This window comes from Barbatula barbatula (genome assembly GCF_947034865.1).
Source record: "Barbatula barbatula genome assembly, chromosome: 2".
Taxonomy (NCBI): domain Eukaryota; kingdom Metazoa; phylum Chordata; class Actinopteri; order Cypriniformes; family Nemacheilidae; genus Barbatula; species Barbatula barbatula.
Window position 1 is genome coordinate 17,779,908 of NC_136767.1, and position 26,608 is coordinate 17,806,515.

Below are 26,608 nucleotides of genomic sequence, written 5' to 3' on the forward strand. Positions count from 1 at the left end.
TATATATATACTATAATTTTTCCCTTTGCCATCTTTAATATTTGTGAAAAAAACTTTTTTGCAATACTTTAATGCAATAAATGTCAAAGTAAAAAAAGCAACACTAAAGATTTACTTTTTAATGCAATCTTTATTCAACATGACCATCAAGTACAACGCTACCAAGCCTAAAGTTTATATGTAATGTAAAATTAAAATGGTTTAATAAGGAATAAATACATAATTATCATCTAAAATGTCCGTTCTATATTCTTTTTAGATTTTTGACCTATTTACATTTCCATACAGTGAAATATCTCTCAAAACGTTTAATAAACAAAATGATGGGTAGAAAAACAACTTCCGTAAATGTTTAATGCACTTTGTGTTATATTCTGGTATCAAGACCACTCCCTATGAAAAGGCCCCCCCCCATCTTGTTTTGCTCAGTCAGTTACAGGTGGCCATTTCAGTAGATTATTAGCTGCTTTCCTGAAGTTAAGTGGTATTTTAATAATATGCCGTCCCTTTAAGAAACACGTTATCTCACCGTTCTTGATATACTCATGGGATGCTCTGTTACCCCTGCAGTGATTCATTTCCACAAATAAAACTCACATATCCTTAAGTTTGAGTGTATATGAGCAATGCAACCCAAGTCACATGCTCATGCAAATTGTCCAATCACTTAGCACTGAAATGTTGGAGTTTAGTTGCGATCTGCCCCATGTATAAACTTCTTTAACTAGAGGTATTGCACAAAGCTGAAAGTCAATGAGATATCCATATCCGGCATTCTGTCATTTATAATAATCTGTTTATTTCTCGTTTACTTTAATACTTTACCCCATTTTCCTCTTAACAGCTTACAAACACTCCATTCAAGTTGATTGTCAGTTGTCTGTGTTTCCCTTAGCCGAAGGTTGCAATGGCTGTTGCCGCCGATGGTAATGATGTCGGCGCGTCAGAGCGGGAGAGTCAAGAGTGGATGGAGCTGAACACTGAGCGGAGATGGGGTTAGCGTTTGTGTATAATCTGTGAGGGCGTGGTTTCTCGCTCTGGCTCTGACCGTCGAGGGACGCCTCACACACCTCCAGCAATGAGACCACCTGCTCCCGAAGGGATAAAGCTTTGAACCTGCGTGCTGCCAGGTAGAAAAAGGCCTCAATAAATGCCTGAAGACCCATCCCTGAAAGGAAGAAAGATGGAGAGAGAGCGTTATTTGACCTTTTTACAATTGCAATCCCTGTCAGTTTGAAATGGATCATTGATGTCTTGAACACAAATGGTGTATGACTAGTTACACAATGAAGTTTAATACTTCTGCTTATGGGTTTAAAAACATGGACAAAGCTAATGCAAGGGATTACAATTACTAACAATAAACCAAATCAAAGCTAACCTCACTTCAGCTCAGATATATGATTTTGACATTTAAACACTATGCTTACAAGACAATGAAACATTTGAAACGCAACTAGTGACATTTCAGAGCTGTAAGCCGGTGGGTTTAGCGATTAATCAGAAGTATACATCCACCAGTTCAACTTGCTTAATTTATGGACCTTCAGCTGTGTTTTATTTAGTACACACAGTGTCAACTGTATCTCAACGGTGATAAAAACTTTATCCAATTTATATTCCTGCTAAAAACTTCATCCACAATCTCAGATCGTCGCCAGAGATTTCTCAAGGTCATTTCTGCGCCCTGAGTGCTGATGGAGAGAAGCACATACACCAAATTTGTAAAAAGTAAAAAAGGCTTTAAAAATGAATAAGAGGAAAGGTATTATCTCTGTGTATTTCTACTGGAAGATACTTGAGCTTATACAAAGGATTCCGGGGGGCCTGCAGGGTTTTGGCCTGAAGGTGGTCACAGATCACTCGTCCAACTACATACATAGAGTGGATGGCAACAATAAATAATGTTGACCAGAATACAAGTTAAATGCATATCATTTATTCACCCTCATATTGTTCAAAACCTGTATATGGCTCTTTCTTCTACAAAACTAAATGAAAAAGAAGATATTCTGAGAAATATCTAAGTGGTTTTGTGTCCATACAATGGAAGTCAATGGGGTCCAATGTTGTTTGGTTTCCAACCTTCTTCAAAATATCTTCGTTTGAGTTCTGCAGGAGAAAGAAAGTCATACAGGTTCGGAATAGCATGAGGGTGAGTAAATGATGATTTTGGGGTGATCTCTTTAAGGTTTACGATGACTAATGACGTATTAGATCAACGAAGCAGACTGAACCATATAATGGACAACTATAGACAAATAAATAAAATGGCTTCAAAAGTTGTCAGCATTTCTCATTAGTAAATGCATTGAAAGGACAGTTCACCCAAAAAGCAATTACTCTCAAGTTGTTCCTAACCTGTATAAATGTCTTTGTTTGGTTGAGACGGAAAGATATTTGGAGGAATGTTAGCAACTGACAGTTCTGGGGCACCATAGACTACCATAGTAGAAAGAATATCTGTATAATTATTTGTTCTGTTGAACAGAAAATACAATATTTTGAAGAATTTAGGAAACCAAACGGTTCTGGAGCATCTTTGAAAATCATTTTAATGGTAGTTAATGGTGCCCCAGAAATCTCTGTTGCAAACATTCTTCCAAATATATTTTTTCTGTGTTCAACAGAACAAATACATTTATACAGATATTCAACAACTGGAGGTGTAGTAATTCATAGAATAGAATTTTCATTTTTGTGTGAACCATCACTGTAATACAGATCACAGCAAAACACTCTCTCTCTCTTTCCTTATCAGGCAAAACTGTTCAATGCCTTTTGAGACCCACTTCTATAATTTATGAATGTAAAGCTTATTACCTTTCTCTCACCATGTGCTATAATCCAAGCTTCGCATCTATGTGTGTGTGTAACTTTGTGTGCTAGTGACTACATTCAACGCAACCTTGCAGAACGTTAGGGAATTAAACTTGCAGCGTTCCGATGCGGCCATTTAGGAGGATAGAGACCCGAGTATATATTCATTTTCATTGATTAGTAGAAGCACGACACGCCATACATTATTCATTTCATACGTTCTCCCGAGGAAATTATGCTAGCGTGCCCCGAACCTAATGCACCATCACAAGGAATATTACCAGTGCAAAAATGTCTTCTGGGCACATTAGCTTTGCCACACACACACACACACACACACACACAATGTGTGTCATTTGAAAGTCTGAGCGAGACAAAAAATCCTGAGGCGGTGCGTTAGATATGTGGTTATCTGGCATTAGTTGATTGGTCATCTATTTTCCAATTTACCAGTACTGCGCAAATGAATCTAGAATTGAATGTGTTTGTCAATTATCTTCTCATGCTGTGGAAAATGCGCTGATGAATAGTTGCAAATGTGTGTTTCAGTGGATGTTAAACAGCGTTCTGATGGTACGCTGGCCCACGGGCGTGAAGATGTTCTCTAAACTGTCATGATTGGTGGGCGCTTGCCTGCTTCTCTGGAGTCAGGAAGCGTTCCAGCCCAGCGACGAGTGATGTCGATGTACAGGATGTCTGCTGAAGCCATGGAGAAGCTGCTGTTGCTCAGCTTACAGTTCCTGAAAAGACTCGCGTTTAGTGGAGTATGTAACACATTTATTGAGCACCCAAATATTGAAAATGTAGACATGTAGACACTTGAACTAAGAAGTAATTCGGAGGAAGTCTGTAACTGAAATGAGCCATAACAATATGTGCAAATCAAATTTAAGCCTCAAAGCAAAAAGTAATTCCAGTCTGTAATTAAATAAGTATCCAAGTTCAGGATATCATTGATAACATGTCACAGCTTAAATCCACACTATTGAACTTTTGCTCACGGCTCCCCCATGTGGTTGATAAGTGTCATAAATACTGTCACTGTATAGGCTTCCCTATAGCACCACACTACCGGGACATTGTTGACTGAACTGATAAAACCGGCAAATAGAGAAACTTCTGCAGGCAGGGGATGGGAGGAGCTTTGTGTACCGACCCAAACACAGAACTTATAGAGTGTGGTTGTAGCAGCTATGAGGCTTCCAAGGTCTAAAAAGCGGAAAATGCACAGTTCACACATTTCCATTAATGTGTTCATTACTGCTATTCTCTCCAGTGCATTTAAACTCCTGTTTGTAATTGTTTCATGCACTTATGCGTGTATGTGTTAAGAATTATATTCATGTACATATTTTGCTGGCTTTTGCCCCAAAGCAACTCACACTGCATTGAAGACACATCTTATCAGTTCATCTAGAAACCAAACCCATGACATACTTTCACATTCTACCAGTTTAGCTGATGACTTACCGTATTAAGGTGCGAAAACCGGTCGGACCCAATCTCATGGTTCCTTTGACTCCAAGGAAACGCAGGAAAATGGTGGCAATGCGTTCAACAACCCGCAGGTAATTAAACTGCTTGGTGTATTTAGGGAAGACTGGCTTTAAACACAGAGATGGAAGAGAATCTGCCAGGCCTTCTTTCTCATCACTTCCTGCATCCACGACAATAGCATCCGCAGGAGAACCGACACCCAAATTTGTGCTGTTGGCATAGACAGATTGATTGACAGCTGAACACACACACACAAAGACTTGTTTTGCAGCTCTTGCCATACAACAATTTTAGTGGCTGTCAAACTACAAACGGAACCGTTAAAGCAAATATAAGTGGTCCTTACAATGGTTAGTGTTTGTCAGTTTCTAACACAACAATTGTATGGCTTCCGAAGACTTTGTATATTGCATATGAGTCATACTTTCATGGTGCTTTCTAAACTGTCACTGTACACTGTTGAATTTCAAAACGTTCTACTCTTGTTCTACCATCTCTTAACTGAAAAACAATAACAGCATATGAGTTTTGGAAAGATGCGACTGCGAGGGTAAGAGACAAATAGTTGTTTTTGGGGTGAACTATTCCTTTAAAAGCTCTGGATATGGAAGCAGCCATAAACTCCAATGTCATACACGGATACAGGCGAGATGTGTCTTTGAAGCGAAATTTAAGAAAGATAAAAAAACTAGATTTTCTAACATCCACTTCCTCTTTTCATTGAGAAGTAGCTTACAGTTCAGTCAAATATTCTTTATCTCCACTTTTCCAATGTTTAGTACACTTTATTTTCCCCATCTGTATCATCTTGATTCTAAATCATTTTGTTCAGGTGTCCTTTGGAAATAAATATTTTCGGCTAAATTCCTCTACTGGTACTTTACAGAATATGCAGAGAAAATTATTTGATGCTTTATTTTTGGTAAAAGTCAAGGTTATATTCATAAAGCATATAAAAGTTGTTCATACTTGCATTTGTTAATAATATTTAATGCATTAGCTAACATGAATGAACTATATTGAACAATACTTCTGCAACATTTATTAATCTATGTTCATGTTAATTTCAGCATTTACTAATATATTTTACAAATCCAAAGTTGTATCTGTTAACATTAGTCAATGTGACATAAACTACCAAGAATAATTGTATTGACATTAAATAACATTAACAATACACTATTTCATGTTAGTTAATGCATTTACTTCATGTTAACAAATACAACCTTATAGTAAAGGTTTACCAAAAATGCCTTACGATTTTCTTTCTTTTCTCATCCATGGACGCATAATGAAAAACAATTATTCAACAATCACAAAACCAACCAAGCAAACTCCTCACATTCGTGCACTGAGACCAGATGGCCAGAAATCAAATTCTTGTTTGGGTTACTGCATTCAGTAGCAATGTAACCAACTCTTAGCAGATGTACTTCCTTGGCTTTTGACCTAAAGGTTATTGTACTTGTGAGTTAAAGTGCAAAAGTACTAATGATAGAGACACAACTTAATTCACAATGAATTACACTTAGCTCAAGACTGCAAGGGCCCTGTGTGTGTGTGTTCACAGATCATAATTCTTATTATGACTTTCAGGATTCAGATCTCTTAGACAAAATACATAACTGTATAATTACAGAGAAAAAAAAGTAAAAAAACTACTACTTCAAAATCAGAGCCATGTCTATATTTTTCTTGGGCCCCTCAAAAATATCCAGCTGACAATAATAAAATATATAATATGTGTAATATTTGAGTGATCTATTAATATTGATCTGTCAATTTAAATGACAGAAAAAAATAAGCACGTAATAAACCATTATGATATACCTGCTCAACCAGAATATATGATTGTCCCCTGACCCCAGTCGAGCCAGCTTAGTACAGGGCCAGTTCATAGTGTGTAAAAAGTAAAAAAGGGTTCAATATATCTACAAGTCTAAAATAATTTCAGGGCTTTAAACTTTTAGGTATTTTGAGAAATGTCAAGAGAAAAAGCAACTTAACAGCCAAAGTCAGAAATTCGAACTAAATAAATATATGAGCGGTTTTGTTTTCCAATTTGTCTTTGATGAGGTTTGTATTTTTTCAAAACCTGATATAACTTGACAATAAGCATTTAAATAAAAAACAATAGAAGGCTCCTGTCTAATGCAGTACCCACTTTAGCAGAAACAAAAGTGAAACTACAATAATTTAGTCATGATAATCCAAAAATGCAGCAACATGACTGACAACACCAAAAAAAGCAGCACGAATATAAAAGCGGTAACCTGTGAGGAACATTCTGTCTGTGTAAAACCTTAGTGACTTTATACTGCTGTCAGTATTAGTGTTGACAGTCACTCTCAGGACAGCACTGCTTTGAAAAATATACTGAACAACAGTCTGTTCATTCAAACAGTCACAGAAGGATTGGCATTTCAGTTTGAGTCATGAGATAAAAAGCTTGTTCTGTGCAGGACTACCATTGGATTTATTCATTCCTTTTCCCCCGATTTTTTATCCTAATATTAACTCACTTTTGCTTTAGTACTAGAGAAGATGGGTACCATGCATGTATACCATTTATAGAATCTAAAAATACACATAAAAACTAAAGAACAGAAATTCACACAAACTATTTGTTCAGGTTATGTGATGTCATTCTTTTTTCTCCTCAAGCATCCAGGATGTAAATATTCATTTGCAAGAGTTTTATAAGGGCAATACTAAATAAAAACAAAATGTAATTGATATGTAAGCTTATACATAATACGCTATTTACTTTCTCACACCTTCACGCACTCACAAAATAACTGACAGGCGAGAATTCATAGAAATTCACACTTGCCAATTTGCAGTTTTGTGTCAGAATTGCTAAAACGCATAACTATACTTTACAAGAATGTGCATACAGAGTCTTTTGTATTCTATGCACACAAACTGAATGTCTCAATTAAACTTTAAGCTGACTCCACACTTTCCTTTAAAACAATAGTTGCCTTACCTTTATTTCCCCCAGGCCTAAACACTTAATAAAGTGTAAGTGCACACAGCATGTGGCTTAAATAAACTGTGTACGTACAGCAAGCTACTAAAAAACGACTGTTCAATGCTGACCACAGTATGACACTGGTCATGAGGCCGTCTACATTTCCATGACTGAAACAGATTGACCAAACAAGTGTGGAATTCCATCCGAGGATTTCCTCAGTTGAATTCCTTTGTTTGTGACGCCTTTATTTCACTAGGACACACACGAAAACACACATTGCACCAGTCTCAGGACTCACACTCCGTGCTGTTTCCTCTGAGCAGGGTCCATGAGCCGCAGTGTGTCTCTGATCACTCCCACTTTCACCTCTTCATCAACAAGACTCGGAACATATTCAAACACACCAGGTGACACCTGCAACAAACAGTGTCAAGAATCAACAGAATGCTGCTTATTAAACAGTCAAGTGCAGTCATTGTTAAATATAATGACAAGATCTGAGCAACAGTAGCTGGCGGGAGACATTGAGCGCTTTTCCACCATCGCGCCGAACCGTTCTAAGCACAGTCTGAAATGGTTACAGTTATGTTTTTACACGTGAGCCTGGTCCGACACGATTACAAACTGTTCTCGACCTCTGAATTTTCGGCACGGTTGTCTAACCACCCTGACTCGTGCCAATGAATGCGCGCAGAGGCGGTACAGCTCAGTCTTTTGTGTTACCAAGGCAGCGCGTGCGTTTGTGTTTACATTCAAAACAAATTTACAGACTGGCATGGATCGGCACGGAGTGGAACGATTAAGCAATGAGTACTGGAGCGAATCGGCACGATAGTGGAAAAGCGCTTATTGACTTCACAAAGTAACTCAAAACGAGACATGTTGAGATAAACTCTGACCTGCGTATGATGGCTCATGCCTGTTGCTGTTTATTTGAATCAAACTACATTGTATGAAGAAAGAGAAGCAGCCTCACCTCCTGTTCATGTTCGATCCTCATGCTGGGATTAGAATTGACCTCGAGTAAAATAGGCTTCAAATTTTTCATCAGCAGGATGTCAAAGCCTAGGATCTACATAAGAGATCATTTTATTGTTAAAATAAACATGTTTTTTAAAAACATTGTTAAAAACAAATTTTCTCTTTTGAAATAAACTACTTTTAACACTGCGCTTAACCCCGGGTTCTCTTCCTTCTACGTTGTAAACCCCGCATTTTACCTGGGGTTATGAAACCCTGCTCCGAAGCAGGGTTAGCACCGCTTCAGCAGAGTTAGGATCGTTTAGAAAAGAACACCCAATCAAAAACTGAACAGGGCCTATCTGATTTCACAAGCTGTGAACAGTAACAGAAACTCCATGTGCTGTGTAAACAATCCTTTGAGTGTTTTATTTATTTGAGTAAGTAACGTCTTAGAAGGCTTAGAACAGCCAAAAGGGATTTGCGAGGTGTAATTTTTTCTCTGATGCGGAACAACAAGGTATTTAAAGTTATTTAAAGGGACCACACACTATTTTTATTCTGTCAGTTTGATGCTGCATAATTGATCCAATCATGACTATTGACATCGCAAAAATATATGAATGTTAACCCAGGGTTTAATGATGTACAGTGTGAATTGTCAGGTAATGAATACCCAGGGTTATCTCTTAACCCCTGGTAAATCATAAGCAGTGCGAAAACTAAAACCAATACATTTTGCGGGCCAACCCGGAAATTAACGTTGCACCGGTTCCCTCAACTGAAAGCATATGCATTTTTCCCATAGACTTAAAGGGTAACTACACCCAAACATTTTCGGTTTGGAGTACATGTTTGGGTGGAGTATCCCTTTAAGATCGCAAAAAATAAGCTCTGTGATTAAAGAGTCACTATTACAATGTCCGTAAAATCACATTTCATAATGTTGCTGTTTGAGAATTTAAGCAGTATACCAAGTTGCAGACCATCTGACCGATCAGATCAGAGTAGGCTGACAGAAAGGAGGGGATCAGACAAATTAATTGCTGGATAAATAATTTGAGAGTCATTCAAGAAGTAAGGTAATAATAACTGCCTATTATTAGAGAACGAAAGTGTTTTTACATGTTGTATATATGTAAACTTGTTGGACACTACATAAACCAAAATAGGACCTTACAAATCACAAAATATTTACTCTTTAGCAAAGGTTTATGATTTTTATACGTTTTGTCTATGAAGATAATATTTACAAATGAACACAACATTTGTTTTTATAAAGCCTAAAGAAAATTGGCAGATGTAAAAAGCTAACATGAGGCTATAAACAGTGACCCCTTGGTGGACGTCACCACCACCAAGCCTCCGACAACATTTTCAAAAACGTATTCCCTGGAAAGTAATCACAATAACTACCCATCCACATTTTTAGAGATTTGTGGCCATGTTACATTATTTGTGAGATTTATATGAGCTATGATGTCAAACGTTCCCATCAAAGGATGAATTCGCATTTAGCAACTTGTTAGCAACCGCTGTTTTTAAAACATGATTAAGCTTTAAAAATCATGAGCTGTGTTTTATGTCATAAAACATGAAAATATTTGGTGGTTTTGTTACCTTATTTTAGGCATTTAACCAAAAACCCATTCAAAAAACCCATTGACTTTGGGGTGGTGGAACCGGAAATGCTAACTCAAGTCGGGTTTTGCATACAAAAATACATACCTTTAAGGTATTTATATGTTAGCATACTAACACTGTGACTAAACAAAAGCCTAAAGGCTACTTAAAAGGGGAAAAAGTGTTTCAATATAACCCACACAAACTTATACATCACTACAGGAAAGAAACTTAAATATCTATTTATTTTGCTTATTTGATATAGCCTGTTTTAATATCTTCTTTGGGACTTCCCATAGACTTCTATTGTTTTATACTGAACTAATAGTATTTTCAATACTGGCTGGTACTCACAATGTACGTGAATAAAACGCACAATGGAGGCTACACCTGTACACACACAAAACAATAAGAATTCATATGCGAACATACCTGGAAACATGTAGGTCCTGGTTTGCCTGGTGGTATATCAGCTTGATAATGGATTTTCAGTTCAGGCACAAGTGCAATAACTGTCTTGATAACCAACGCAATAATTTCCGACCAAACCTTCTTGATGTCCACTCCTTTAGATCCCAGACGATACAGAACGCTAGAGAACGTGCGTTTACTGCCTGTGCTGCAGCTGTCCGAATGGACAAAGTTTCCACTGTGCACATTAAGGGAATAGTTGGTAAGGTGCATAAATACATGACTGAGGTTTTTCTGACTGGGTTCCTGGTAGGGTTCCGTGCAGAACCTGGTCAGACCCTCTTTAGCGATGTAGATTTCTAAAGGCTCCAACGAACGGACCAGAACATACAAGCGGATATCAAACTTCAGTTTATCGATCAGAAGGGGTTTTTGGATGTATTCTTGAACAACCGCTTGTTTGACCTGAGAACCTGAGATAACCCGAAGGTCAGCAGGGTCGCGGATGAGGTAGATGCCGTCGCCCTGGGAACCGTTGTCTGGTTTCACGATGAAAGTAGGCTTGAGGGCGGAATCATTATCTTTCAGGAGACGAACCTATACAAAGAAGAAATAAACAGATACCTTTGTTATGTCTTACTTATGATGAAGTTCCCTCAATGATACACAAAACATACAAACATTACCAACCAATTAAGATAATATTAATGATGTTTTCAACTGATGCAAAGGATTTCTTAAGAAAATCCATAACAAATTGATATTCTTAAATCAAGTGAAATGTGTACAATCTCCAGCAGGTCTCTGCTGCCCTCTGCAGCTTCTTTTAAAAAGTATTTGCTAACTGACACAAAAGGATTACATGTAGAGTATGTAAACACAGATACAGACAAGCCTTTGTAAATGAAAAGTAAAACAGAAAATAGTCGATTTAACCAAGAGATTTAATCTCTTCACCAGTTTAAGATTAAATCTCCAGTAAGAATTCCTTCTGGGACATGTGGAGGAGGCTTATGTATGCAAATCCTGTAATTATAAGATCTTGAAAACAAACTTGTCTTTGACAATCAGTTGACACTAGCCACTAAACTGCTATAATCTAGTTTAACTGTGATTCTGTCCTGGCCAATTACTACAACAGTAAACCTACAGTTTCCAACAATAGTGGTGAAGACGGAAAGACACAGACATTGTTTTGAGGATATGAAAAACATAGTAGACATACAGCAGTGGAAAAAAATAGAAGATTATTCCAAATTTTAATTGAATCAGTATTTTTGATATATTGTGGCCATTCCAGTCCCCATTCCAGGCCATTCTAGTCAAACCTCAGGAGTGACTAAGTCATACAACAACAAGTGTGAAAATTAACAGAATGACAACACATATAAAAACTGTGAGGAAAACCCAGTTTTTCGAAAAACATTTTTTAAATACAATTATTACTGTTAAGTATTGTTTAAAAGTTAATATAAACTTGTTTTCTTAGCAGTATTTGAGGTTAGAGGTTTTCTGTTATTTCAACCTGTTTCTCCAGTTTTCTTTTCTGCAAATAAATGCAAATATAAACTATATTTTTACAAAACATTTGGGAGAAACATTTTTAGTAGTGTACAGAAAAAAACAAAACTGACACATACCTAAAAAGAAAAATATTTAGATTTGTTTTCCTGCTGCTGCATATATGGTCTCAAGAATAGTTCCTCATCTCTTTTCCTACTTTAATTTTTAGTAACTTCTTAGTAGACTCTCTGTATGTGGGCTGATAATGATTCTTCAAGAACAGTCTTATCAAATGTCAACATGACACCACATAGGAGTGTGGCTGAGGAAGAAGTGAGCCGCTGCTGTGCTAGGAAAACGTTTACATACAGAAGTCGTTTATGTCTAAATCGCTACACCTAAACCTACCCCAACCCTAAACCAAAACCTAACCAAACAAAAATAAAAATGATAAGGTATTGAAGTGTGCATGCCCAGTGGAGGTAGCCCTTCTAGTCAAATCCAGTTTCACAGAGGCGAGTGCGCAGAACTTCATCCGACCATCCACTTCCCCTGCCACTTGCAGCTTCTTCTTCAAAGGCAAAAATGACGGAGGTTTGAGATCATGCATCGACTTCCGGATTCTAAAGTCGCACAGCCGAAAGTTTCCTATCCCCTTCCCCTGGTCCCGCTACTCTGGACCAACTCAGGAATGCCAAAGTCCTACCCAAACTCGACGAAATGCATAAAACCTAATACGCATTAAGCCCGGTGATGAGTGGAAGACAGTCTTCATAACCCCCTCTGGTCATTATGAGTATCTAGTCATACAATTTGGACCCAGCCATATCATATGAGAGTTTTTGATGAGATTTTCAATTCAATTCACGATAGTTTATATAGACGACATCCTTATTTACTCCAATAACCTGTCAGATCACATATCCCATGTCACCCAAGTTCTTTGACATTTCCGTCAGCACCATCTATACCGCAAGTTCCAAAAAATATGAGTTCCATACAAGTTCCATCCACTTCTTTGGTTACCTCATCACAAACAACTTGGTGGACCAGGGTGGACCAGGGGAAGGTGGACACTGTCAACAATTGGCCACGTCCCACCACAGTCCGTGAACTAGGATTTGCTTATTTCTACAGACGTTTCATCGCAAACTTCAGTTCAATAGCCTCACCACTCACCTCCAGGATAAGTAAACAGTTTAAATCTCTGCACCCACACTCTGTCTCAATCACCTACTGCCCAGGGACTAAGAATGTCAAAGCAGACACTCTATCACGCCAGTTCCACTCCGACCCCGAGTCTGCAAGCCCGTCTCCTGCCGTCTTCCTGAGCCCCATTCTGTGCAAAATAGATGAAGAGATCGCCGCAGGAAACAACCAAGCTCTGCCGGGAGGTCCTGAGGGAAAAACCTAAATACCCCAGGAACACTGTGTTACTCTCATCGACTCAGCTCACTCCGTTCTGGAATTTGGGACACACCTGCATCTTAGTGTCCGTAGACCGGTTCTCCAAAGCCTGTATGCTCATCCCCTTACCTAATCTTCCCACAGCCTTTAAAACTGCGGAGGCACTGTTCAATCACGTGTTCCAAAATTACAGTCTACCTGAGGACTTGTGTCGGACAGGGGCCCCCAGTTCTTCTCCCAAGTCTAAAAGCATTCTTCCAACACCTCAACCTTACTGTCAGTCTTACCATCTGATATCACCCCCAAGCCAACGGCCAGGCTGAGTTTAAAATTCAAGATATTGGGAGGTACCTGAGATCCTACTGCCACGACCATCAACAGGGCTGTCATAATTTCCTCGCCTGGGCCAAGTTTGCACAGAACTCCCTCCGTCAGTCCTCCACCGGAATAACCCCCTTTAAATGCACACTCTACCAACCCCCAAGCTCCCTTGGTCAGGGGAATTCTCCACGATGCCAGCCGTGGACCACTGGTTTCGGGAGAGCGAGAAAGGTATGGGACTCAGCTCCCCAATACCAGCTGGGACAACTGGTATGGCTGTCCACCCAGGACCTCTGCCTGCGCAGCCTTGCAAGAAGCCAAAATACATCAGCCCATTCCCCATCCTGCACCATGTCAACACAGTCACCTACCGTCTTCAACTCCCACTTCATTAGAGAATATCCCCTTCATTTCGTGTCTCACTGTTAAAACCTTACCTTAACGTTTGTTTCTGCTCCCTCCATAGATCCTGATGCCGGGGATGAGCCGCCCCTCCTCCAGCTCTCTACGCTGGGAAGATGTGCAGGGAGATGTTATCTATCCTCGACTACAGGTGGCGAGGCGGCCAGCTAGAATACCTCGTGGACTGGGAAGGGTACAGACCAGAGGAACTGTCATGGTGGCATGTAAGGTCATTCTTGATCCCACTCTCTTTGCAGACTTTCACGACTCTCACCCGAACTGTCCAGCCTCCTGTGAGGTCCGCTGGACCGGACTGTGGAGGGGGGTACTGTAACGAGCTCTTTTCTGCAGCCAGGCACGCCCACGCATCAGCATCTTCCCCCAGTTTCACCCGTTCCCTTTTACCAGACTACACTCCCCGTAATCCTTTTAAATCCTTTGCACCCGTTCTCAACATGATTGCAAACGCACCTGATCTTCATTCCCTGGACACTATATAATCCTTGTGTTTTGTTGAAGCCTTGGTCAAGTCTAGTTGTACTATGTGTGCTTCTAGTTCAGACTTTATTTACCCGTGGCTGAACCTGTTGTTTGAATATTTTTACCCGTGGATGTTACTTGTTCTTTGTATATACTTACCTGTGGATGTTACCTGTTGTTGGATTGTCACCTGTCATCTGTTCACGTGTTCCCCTGCATTAAAATCATCACTCGTTTACTTCAGTTCCTCCTGTGTGCCATCGTCAATCTGTCAGTGTGTTACAAGTAGGGTAAAGTTCACCCTGAACACAAAAGAAAATATTCTGAAGGAACCATACAATATCGGCCCCACTGACTTCAACCCTATGAGCATAAAACCACACAGACATTTGTCAAACTCTTCTTTTGTGTTCTGAAGAAAAAAGTAATATTCAGATTTTTATCAACATAAAGGTAAAAAAAATATATTTTGTGTATGAACTATGCTTCTATCATTTCCATCATTTACTCACCCTTAAGTAATGTTATACCTGTATAAATAACTTTTGTTATGATGAACACAGAGAAAGATATTTGGAAGAGTGTTAGTAATTTTCAGTTCTGGGACATCATTGACTACCATAGTAGGAAAAATTAAATGGTAGTAAAAGGTGACCGAGAACTCTTTGTTTTTCTAAATTCTTCAAAATATTTCTTTCCTACTGTGGTAGTGGATGATGTCCCAGAACACTCTTCAAAATATATTTCTTTGTGTTCATTGGAACAAAGACATTTACAAAGTTTTGAAAATGTTCACGATGACAGATTTTTCATTTTTGGATGAATTTTCCTTCAAGTTTGGTTAGGCATACAGTCTGTTTTAAGTTGAGTCTAATACTATAGTGAGGACTGTTGAGGGTTTCCTCTCCTTTATACAGGTACCTGTGTGGAGAAGAGCTGGTATTCCTCGGGCAGTATCCAAGAGCGTGGATAGAAGTTATACTCCTCTGGGAACAGCTCCTGCATGGTACGAACCGCCCGGCTCAAATTGATCTTTCGCAGCATCTCTATCATTCCTGCTGACCAACATGAGAAGTCAATGAGAAATGACACAAGGGCCAGGCAATGACAATTTACATGTATAGTATATTGTTCTCTTGGTTTTGAATCTATTAGATCTAAGAAGACTATCCTCGGCAGTTTCAATAAAAAGTCTCAATGCAGGGCCTATTGGATCCCAAAAGCTTTATAGCGCACAGCACACACATGCATGCACTGCTTGGACAGGCTGTCTGTGTGAAAGCAATAGTCAATACAGCTATGTAAACATATGCACAGCCAAGCCATGATCAGCACTAAAGACTCTATTATGGCTTTTGTGAACAGAGAAAGATACAGTATAAACGATTAATAATCGTCCCGTTAAAGGTCAAGAAAGTAGAACAGATTGAAACATGCTACTCAGTTTGTTTCAACTTTTAGAAAAAAGACATGTCTCACCCTCAAGTTGTTCCAAATCTGTATAAATGTCTTTGTTCTGATGAAAACAAAATAATATATTTTGAGGAATGTAAGAAATCAAACAGTTCTGGGGCCTTTTTGATTACCATTGTATTTTTTTTACTGTGGTAGTCAATGGGGTCCCACAATTGTTTGGTTAGAAGCATTTTTCCAAATACAGTATATTTTCCAGTGTTCATCAGAGTAAAGACATTTATACAGATTTAGGGGCGTTTTTGCCTTTATTTGGACAGCTTAATTTTTAGAGAGGACAGGAAATGAAGTGGGCGAGAGATTGGAGGTGGGATCGGACCTCGAGCCGGGATTCGTACTCGGGTCGCCTGGAGCGCAACTGCGCTATATGTCGGAGCACTAACCATAGGGCCATCAGCTCCGACGAGGGTGAGTCAATTATGACAGAATTTGTATATCTCAACTCTTAGCCATGAAACAAAAAAACAAAAAAGTTATTTTAATAAAGGTTTTAAAAGTTGTCATGACCCTGCATTTTGTACTATATAATACAAGAATGGTTAAATGATGTAAACTTGCTGTAAACTGTTGTGTTATTAACTGTGTTCACGTTGGGTTCTGATTAACTTGTGAATTGTATTATTATAGAAAGTGTTTTTGTCAGGTTCACCTGGGAACTTGTTGACTTGCCCTGAAACGATGTTCTCATTGTCATGAAATGAGACGCCATGCCAGTAGATATCACAGGCTGTCCGCCTACCTATCGGAAACTGCCGGATTAGAAGGAATAAGGATGAGACTTAAGTCAAAGAAACAGAAGAGAGCTTTCACTCAACACAATAAACATGTCAGGCTTTGGACAAGGTATCAACAACCAACACATTTATGAATAATTATATCAGAAATACTTCATGGCTGCGTCTGAAATTGCATACTTTGACAGTCGTACTGAATTTGAATAAGTACCTACCTGTCGACTGTTAAAACAGTACGTTCTATATTGTATGAGTGGCACTAATATGAATAAATTTTGGATATACTGCGTCCGCCATGTTTTAAGGTCTTGTGACCCATACGCTCTTTGACCTATGACGAATTAACAACAACAGATACGTGAGCATTGATAAAAACATACTGTAATTTAGTCACAAGAAATTATTTTATTGGCACTCAAATAAAAAATTGAGTCCGCCTTAAAGGTTTCCGCTTTATTTATTTGATTTACTTTTGAAATGTTACCATTGCACAGCTCCCGTGGCAACATCGGATATATAAGTGTCCATCCGATCCACACTCATGATTCTCGGCAGAAGTAGTAGACCACCCGGTATTTCTAGCCTATTGTTTTTTTGTATACTGAGATTTCAGACGTACTATTCGTGACTTAAACGCTTTTTGTCTGCAATATAGTATGGAAGTAGGGCGATTTCGGATGCAAGGCATGTGACTCTTACACTGCGTCAGGCACGACATGACGACCTGATTGATCTTAATGGGCCGTGCCGCATCCAGTGTGGATCAATTGTGAAATTATAATGGGTTCTGTTTCAAATGTATTTTATCTTGTCTCGTCGCGTCCGGTGTATACACGGTGTCAAACCTATTTTGATAAATAGTTTCTGCTTCCTACTTCTATGTGTATATCATGATTGAGGGTTGCATTCTTAGTGACACTGATGTACTTTTAAAACACAAAGGGGCAGTTTCCCGGACAGGGATTAGTTTAGACTAGGCTTTAGTTAAATTAGGATATTAAAATTGTTTTTAAAAACAAACATTACAAAAAAAACATTACTGATGTGCATTTTGAGACAAAACAGTCACACTGATATATTTTTAGATATGCAAGTGCAAGTTATTTCCGATCAAGACACCTATAACATTTAAATTATTCTGGGACTAGGCATAAACCCTGTGAAGGAAACCGCCACAAAAGTATAAAATCTGTATCTATACTTAGGTTCTTCACAACCCGTGGGAGGAAAATTGTATACTATACTTAAATATATACATTTGTCATGAGTTTTAAGTCTCAGGGGCAGATGACAGTCCATAAAGACTACAAAGTGGGTTGAGTGTTGTTATCAAGGGCACTAATCAGCAAGCGTGTAGTATGCCGAGTACAGTTAGGCTACATAGCTGAGCTGGATTTTTGGAGGATTATGTCACACTTTAACATGCTAATGGGTAGTGAGGCAGTGTTTCTATATTAAGCACCTGGCACATGGAAGAAACCAATATATGAGCAGATTAGGAGTTTCTACTTGTGTGTGTGGGTTTAAAAAGAAGCATGAACGTCACTTGACAAATCAGATCGGTGAGTAATTTCTTTCTAGTTATTTTAATCTGAAGGACAATAATTTTGAGCAGCACTAGCGCTCATGTGACTTTCATAAATAACAAAACTTGGTCATGCTTCTATGTCTTTTTCGTCTAAAAATGCATTGTTTTTTATATTCTGCATTGTTGTGAAAAGTTTGTATTTCTTGCAAAGTGTTGATAGTTTAGCAAGCATTTCAGTGGCATTCCATTAAACATGAATGGGATCTCCACCCTTTGCTAAGAGTTGAGAGGATAAAGACTTGAGGACATGCCTTTTCAATCCAATCACATTTAGCATAATCTAAACGAAGTTACTTGGAACTGTTTAGGAAGAAGACATGTGAAATTGTTACAAAGTAAACAGGGCAGTGAGAACTTCCAGAACTACAGGATTAAAGCCTTTATCTTTTGCCATGTCAAACAAAAATCACAAATGCTCTCTTTGAGGCAGCCATGTTCATAAAATCATGTCTCTTAATCGATCAAAAGAATTGTGAGAAAAATATGTAAGCAATACATTTACAGTACCCAGATATTTACTGTCTGTGACAATACAATAAAAGTTTACTTAACTTAAACAATTCTAAAACTGAAAGACTGGCCGTCTTCATAACATTTTAAAACCACATGTGGGAACGCCTACCGCTTTTAAAAAGCCTTCGGTGATGCCAGACTGGATAAATGGTGATATGGATACACTTAAACTTGAAACCAACCTTCAACAAGGCAGCTTTGTATTGTATTACATAGGCTCATAATATTTCAGTGGCTATGAGAAGAAAGGGGTGAAGACATTCATTCAACGGGCCGTTTACTATGTCTGGCCTGCCAGGTGTCATGCACCACACAGTAGAGATGCATGGTATAGTTTGACACTTTATCAATGTATTTATGAGCGTTCCATTTTTAACGTCCACGTTAGATGAATGGTCAAATGTAACCATATATGCGAGTGTTGTGCAAATTGTGTTGAAGGACAAGGTCAAGGGCTGTCAATGTCTGTTGAAATATTAAACCTACAGTCATTGGTATGTGTTTGCTATTACTGCTGTAACCAGATTAATCTCATTAATACAATTATATTACAATTGATTTCATTTAATATCACTCATGGTTAAAAAAACCTGGACATTAAGTAAGGGATAATGTACAGGCAGCCGGTTGTTATCGCAGAAATAAGCCCTGACAGGGTGATCAGGTTGTATCACACTGAAGGGGCTTATTTCACCATAACAGCCGGCTGCTTGTACAATATCCTGCTTATTACAAGGCTACTTGCCACATGAGCAAAAAACTGGACATAAAATGTGAATTTGAAATGTTTTATCAGCTCATTTTTGCCGAATGCAGACCTTCCGCGAGGAAAAGCCGTTTACTTCCAAATTCACATGTACAGTTTTTTTCCTCATATGGCAAGCAGCCCAATAATAAGTAAAAAAATGTACAAGCAGCCGGCTGTTATCCCGAAATAAGCCCCGACAGTGTGATCTGGAATCGAATCCAACATTATACCTTATGCAGAGTTCACACTGCATGATTTTGTGCCCGATTTTCAGTCACCGACAGGTTTTGAGGAATCACAGATACATTTCTGAAATCTGAGGAAAATATGTGCTTGTTCAACGAAGTGACAATCATGCATTGTCAATTATCAAAGACGCAATCTAAGAAAGCGGGCGACGTGTCCTAGATGCCCATGGAATATTTGGCATGCTAAATATATGCACCTGTCGGCGACTCAAAATATCAGACATCAAAAAATCTGTGTGAAATTAGTTCTGACTGAAAAATGACCAGCCAATGAGAAGGCAAGATGAGGTTCGGGGAGGAGACCATGTAAGCGAGCATGGGTTCCAACATTGAGCGAGAACTCTGAATCACGTAACACTTCTTGTGTGCGTTTGGTTGTGAAAAGTTGTTTGTGGACCATAAAGTTGTTCTGAACTATTGTAAAGTCATGCAGTGTGTAATCTCCTGTCACCGATCCATCGTTCAATGTCAACTGAATGCTACCCCAGATAGTCATGCAGTGTGAAAAGACTCAGGTGGGGCATTACATAACAAACCTGAAACTGTCGCGACTGGCCAATCAGAATCAAGCATTCCAACAAGCCGTGTAATAAAAAAGGTTTAGCAATTATTTAGCTGGGTGTGATAGAGAATCTTGAAGGCTAATGTTATGGTTGGGGTGATGCCAAAGTAATTTTTACATTACACAAGTACTAGTGTATGGATTATACCCATGGTATTTGTATTGCATCGGTTGTAGTTACACTTTATAGTTAATATTCAATAAATTATTCCGTTTATTTATTTAGCTTTTAATACTTTCGATAATGAAAGACTGCAGTTTTGTGAAGTAGCTTGATTGATTTATGGAAAATAACTGATTAAAATTAACATTTGTTTACGAATAATATAGAATCACTGTGATTTTGTCAGCATATATTAATCTCCACACATTTACACCATATCGTTAACAAAATACGTTAAAGCAAAGCGTATACAGAATAAACATATTATTGAAAAGTTTACCTTTATCTTTTTGCTTTTCCAGTCATGGAAAAGAAAACTTTAAAATTCATGACCATCATGACTTTATTAAAAGTTAATTGCTTTCTAAAGCGCTATAGACATTTTCAGACAGCACAAAATATAATGATAGTTTAAAGTGGTTTTTAATAATTCGTTTCATTAGGGAAATGTGAACTCTTCTATTTAAACGATAGGTGTCAATGTCATCATACCTCTTTCCACTTCAGCTGCCTGATGCTCACTTTAAGCGCTTCGAGCGATGTCTTCGCTTTAGATGAATCCACTGTCACCGGTCTTCTCTTTTTGCCCACTTTGCTACCATCCTCATTGACACGATGCTCACATTTCTCCTCCGTTTGTCTCTGGCATGACTCAACTTGACCATTTGCCGCCGATTTAGCCTTGAAAATCTTCCCCGTCCCTTTAACTTGAAGGTTTTGCTCATTGCTGACACGGTTCATACCTGCCGCAGACCTATGCGCTGTCAGATCCGAAACCTGCCTGCCGTTCACCTGTCTCTCATGACCGTCCGCTTTGCTTCTGCTTTTACTCCGACTTCTTTCGTTTACGCTACCCCTGGAAATGTCCCTCCGAGAAGTAAGGGAGACATCAGCTGGAACCGAAGATTCTGAAGCCGGGGACAGCTGCTGCTCTTCGGCCGCCTTCATTTGCTGAAGCTCAATCTTCACTTTCTCATAATAATCGCTCATAGTGTGATCATCTCGAACATTACCGCAAGGACGGTTTGTTATGTCATCCAGATAGAGTATAATATACTAGCACGAGGAGCTAACATGGACCATCTGGTGCTGTCCAGAAAAGCAGCCTATAAAACGGATGTGTGAAGTGTGGAGACACGCAGATATCGTCTCCATGATCACAACCTGAACATCCTTGTGGTTGACGGATAGCACACCACTACGATAACAATGTGCCTCGGGACAGGAGCGGCTCCAGGCGTAAGAGCTGCCCAGTGTCCTAGAACATTAACTATGAAGAAATGTCATGCCTAGCAACACCGAATTACCCTTCAACTCATCCCATCCTCAATAGATAAATAACTCTACTGACGGCACAGATGACAGGAATCATCACCGAATTCCCTTTGCCAGTTTAAAAGTGCCGGTAAGCACGTAATCTGGAGACAGGGCTGTTACGCGCAGTTCTTTCAAACGTACACCGTTCAGTCAAGTGAAAACACGAGCATATGACGTGCATTCGGTTTATGCGCCGTTTGCTAATAGGTGGATGTTTGATCAAATGTGAACGGACTGGAGCGCACAGAGAAAAGTGCCTCCCGTATGCTGTCGATGCTGATGCTGCCCTGCTGGTGTTGGTGCTGTTGACAACGCAACTGACGGAAGCCGTCGAGGTACATTGCAGAAACAAATTGCTTTGGACAAACGGTATTACGCGAAGCAACACATTATTTTTGATCTTTATTTCGTTTATTTTTTTTGCATTACAAATTATATTATTGGCGTGCCAATTTACGTTAAAAATGTAACGGTTACATTGCAGTACATTTGTCATTTTGTAATTCATTTTTTTATTTTACCATGACCGATACTTTCTCCACTCACTGTCATCCTTCATTTACATTTAGGCATTTGGCAGACGCTTTTATCCAAAGCGATTTACATAGCATTATCCTATACATTTTACATGGGTATCTGCAGTCCCCTGGTTCGAACCTACAACCCTGCGTTGTTAATGCAATGCTCTTACCACTGAGATACAGGAAAGCTTAATGTAACTTGCTTCTATATTGCAGCAGAGGGAGCACTTATGTCATTATTGAAAAATATGTTCTAACTTGATCTCCTTTTAGTCATTCTTATATGTTTGTTTCACTAGAGCAGGGGAATTCAATTTAAGTTCCAAGAGGTCCAGTCTTTATATTTTCTTCCAAACAGAGGTCCGGACAATCGTGTTTTTTTAAATAAATAAACATTTCATCACTTTTGCCCACTTGGATGTATATAAAAGATATGATCTTTTATCACGCCATTTATTTTATATTTTGAAATCCACACTATGTATGTATGCATTGTATGTATTGTAGGTCCTGTGGCTATGGAATTTCCTCTTAATCGAAGTCTGGTCATTTATATTTGTAATTAAAAAACTAAAGACATACAAACAACAAATGTAATGTAACAATGAGAATGCTTTCATCATAAACAGAAAACAAATAAATTAGCCTTTCCATGCCATTCATACCAGAACTACTGCTATCTTTAAATAATTTTAACAATTAAACGTTGTTCATTACAAAATGTGACCCTGCTTGTGAAAACCCAGCAAAATACGTTTTACTGTTTTCTTCATAAAACGACAGAATGTTCTGTGAAAATATAACAACATCTTCAATATAGACTTAAAATTGCCATTTTAAGGATTGAAATCTTAGTGAAATTAATGCTTGAAACTGGCTCCCTTCCCAGACTTCCATCACTACCACCCAAAATATATCCCAAATCCTTGTTTTAAAAAATGTAGCTATCCCACCTCTTATACCTTGTTTCCTGTCTTTCCAAATGACCAAAAATCTTTGTAAAACTAAATTCAACTGAGGTTTAAGTCGTGTTTCTTGAACGCATATGATCAGGTTTATTTTATTTTAAACTCTTGCCCATTGGATATTAAGCTCCTTGCATTCCACTGAAATATTAACAACACCATTATGTACCACCACATCCCAGTTGAGTGTAGGTTTGTTGCATCTTTAATTTCTCATAAATCATATCCACCGGAATATCTTCGATCTCTAGATACTTTTCCGCTGCTTTGAATTATAATTCTGATTCTTTCTGTCCGGCTTTCAATTTGCGCTGAACAGTTTACTACTTCAGCTATAAAAGTAACAAATGCAACATAATTCTTAACCCCCAAAATTATCTTTTGTGTTACCATTTCCATCTTTTGTAGTATGATTTCTTTACTTTTGTCTCCTGATTCCATATTCTTTCCTATTTATTTTAGAGCCTCAGAGTATAACACTCCTTCCAGTAATCTGACATTTTGAATTTGAGCCGCATGTTTCCAGTAGCTGTTTAGGTTCCCTCTATTTAATCCCTCTTGTCCTCTCGTCCTGTGTCAGATCGTTGTGTGTTTAGCTCATGTTCTTAGCAATCAAGTCTTGTCTGCAGTTTATATTCTTTAGTGATACCCCCAGTTTAGTTCCCTTAGTCTTTACTCTCAGAGCTTTCTCTTGACTTTTTAAGTCCTCGTTGACGTCTGGGACCTCCTCGCTCTACTCACTGCTGACATCTCTCCACCAAGTGATCACCTCTCTCGTCTGGATTCTGCCGGTGGGTCGAGGCTGCTCCCCTCCGTTCTCCCTCCCTGTGAGGCTCTGTACCCCCCGGATTGGGTCTGCTGCTGTTCTCCCGAGAGGTCTGTCGGGTCGAGTCCTCTCCCTGCAGACTCTCGTGTTATCAAGGGTTCTTCTGGCCTGGTTCTCCCGAGGTGGTTTTTCTGATCTCCCGTAAGTCCTGGTGGGTCGAGGCCTCTCCCCTCCGGGCTTACGTGGTCGTTTCTCGATGCTGGTGTCGGCTGGTGGAGTTACTGATATGTCACTCAATAAAGATTTCTGTTCTTTTCTGCATCCGAGTCTCTGAACCTTCTTGTGCATCCCTGTAGCATGACAATACATGCAGAGAAAACAAGTTCTAAATGTTTTTTTTGGTCTGCCAAAACTGCACAAAAAAGACAAGTTTGCCTATATGCTTTATCTGAAAGAAATGTATATGGAAGATTGAGTGTCAAACCTAAAACTTGCCAAAAAATAAGCACCTGAAGTAAAATGGAGCATTTGGCCTTTGAATGAAAATGATTAAATTCTGGGATAAATTCATAACATCTCAACTGGCAGTAAACTGTCAACTGTGAGTACAGAAGTGTTCAATGGGTAGTATTGATATGCATATTTTTTTCTTAATACAAGTATTTTATCTAGACCAGTGGTTCTCAAGCTTCTCAGATCAAGTACCATCTTTAATAAAATGAGTTGTTGTCAAGTACCATCTAATGACCGCCATAGAAAAATCACATGAATAAACATTACCTTTATAGTAGAGCTTTGAATCTTTATCTTTACACCTCGTCCTCCAATTCTAATGTATTATTAATTATACAAACACTTTTTTATTACCAGCTGTTTTCAAACTAAACGTGTTCCCCATGTTTTTCAAGTTAGTCAGCAGTAGTATAGTGGACACAAAACACTTTTCTGTAGAGCACAGTTAACAAGGCTCTGTAAATGACTTTTATGGGGAATTTATTAACTTTGTAGGGACTTGCAGAAAGACTGCAGCAGCTTGTCAATGAAGTGTGTCAAAACTAAATCACAGAGTACACTTCATTAATTTCACTATAGAGTAGATGCAGACACATATTGAATTAGCGCTTTACAGCTAAATTTTCTGAAATACATAAAATGCTTAATCTGCACGCAGCTCATCAGATGAGCGAGAGAGAGAGAGGCACAAAGCTCCAGCTCTGTGTTTGAGCTTCCATTGACAATTATAAATAAACAATAATTAATACAACTGTATTAAAATTGCACATAGGCTATATGATATGTATTCAGTATTTATTCATCATGTATTAAACATTTGACATTGTGTTTAAAACACGAAATTAATTTACAGTATTTAATTTCTTGTCGTGTCACGTACCACCAGGGGTATCAACAAGTACCACTAGTGGCACACGTACCACAGTTTGAGAACCACTGGTCTAGGCATTTGTTCTGGGCATTTTTTGGCACACTGTCATCAATATTTGACTGTAGCCTTGAAAAATCCATGCTTGTAAGACTGGCATAGCATCACTTAAGAAAGGCCATCGGAACCCAACATAAAATACCCAATAATACTTCAGAGATTTACAGTGAAAGTCAAGAGTCAAGATGGCCGCCCTGGACTCTACTGTATCCAGTACCTCAGCCAAGATGACAGCTATAGATTCTCTTGTGCCCTCCCTGGCCACCTAAACCCGCTGTTGCTTAGCGCCTTCTAGAGGTGTGAAGGAAACTGTTGTTTTTAGTCAAAGGTTGAAAATGTATTTAAAAGGTATAGTAATATCTTATGATGGGTCCTTGGGCATACGGCTTCTCATATCACTGATATGTTGACGACACCTAAATCTACATCTCGTTTCACCCAGACGATACCACTGTAGCAGCTCGCATAACAGCCTGCCTAGATGACATCTCAGCTTGGATGAAAGAGCATCACCTCTAGCTGAACCCGGCCAAGACAGAACTACTCGTGTTTCGAGCACACCCCACGGTGCAACAAGATCTCACCAGCCAACTTGGCAATTCCACAATCCCTCCCTCCAAATCAGCCAGGAGTCATATCAAAAACAACGCGATCCTGCTGATATGCCTTATTCAACATTCATAAGGTTAGACCCTATCTCACTGAGCTTGTGGCACAACTCCTTGTCCAGTACCTGGTAATATTAAGTTTGGACTACTGCAATTCTCTCCTTGCTGGTCTTCCTGCAAAGGCTACCAAACCACTACAGCTGGTTCAAAACGCAGCAGCACGCCTCGTCTTCCAACAGCCTAAAAGGGCTCATGTGACACCCCTTTTCATCTCTCTCCACTGGCTACTGGTTGAAGCCCATGTTAGATTCAAGTCACTGATGCTTGCCTACAGGACTATCACTGGATCTGCACCGGCATACTTTCACAAGTTTTTTCACTACACCCCATCAAGAACCCTGCATTCAGTAAACGAGCAGCGCCTTGTATCGCCTTGTATTCTCCAGAGATTTTATTTTGCTCTGGATACCCCATTCTTCAAAGAGCAACCTCTTGGCCTCTGCAAGGTTTTAGCTTTTGGAAATGACCGTACCCCCAAAAGTTCTGTGGCAAGCTTATCC

General features: G+C 39.0%; 1 protein-coding gene across 1 annotated transcript; it reads right to left on the reverse strand.

The window, feature by feature from the left end:
* Nucleotides 1–120: 120 nt before the first annotated feature.
* Nucleotides 121–22,066, reverse strand: ttll11 (tubulin tyrosine ligase-like family, member 11). Its single transcript, XM_079487624.1, has 9 exons — nucleotides 20,923–22,066; nucleotides 16,524–16,623; nucleotides 15,323–15,456; nucleotides 10,310–10,885; nucleotides 8,271–8,366; nucleotides 7,593–7,708; nucleotides 4,291–4,527; nucleotides 3,454–3,560; nucleotides 121–1,168 (listed from the first exon to the last, which is right to left on the reverse strand). The coding sequence occupies exons 1-9, from the start codon at nucleotides 21,418–21,420 to the stop codon at nucleotides 873–875; spliced, it is 2,160 nt and encodes a 719-aa protein (XP_079343750.1). The 5' UTR covers nucleotides 21,421–22,066; the 3' UTR covers nucleotides 121–872.
* Between the last annotated feature and the right edge of the window lie 4,542 nt (nucleotides 22,067–26,608).

Coding starts and splice junctions, on each gene's coding strand:
- ttll11 (XM_079487624.1), bottom strand. CDS start 21,420: ATGAGCGATTATTATGAGAAAGTGAAGATTGAGCTTCAGCAAATGAAG. Junction 10,886..15,322: donor ACCAGCTCTTCTCCACACAG/GTACCTGTATAA, acceptor TTCTTTGTATAG/GTTCGTCTCCTGAAAGATAA. Junction 4,528..7,592: donor CAGAGGAAACAGCACGGAGT/GTGAGTCCTGAG, acceptor CTATGCCAACAG/CACAAATTTGGGTGTCGGTT.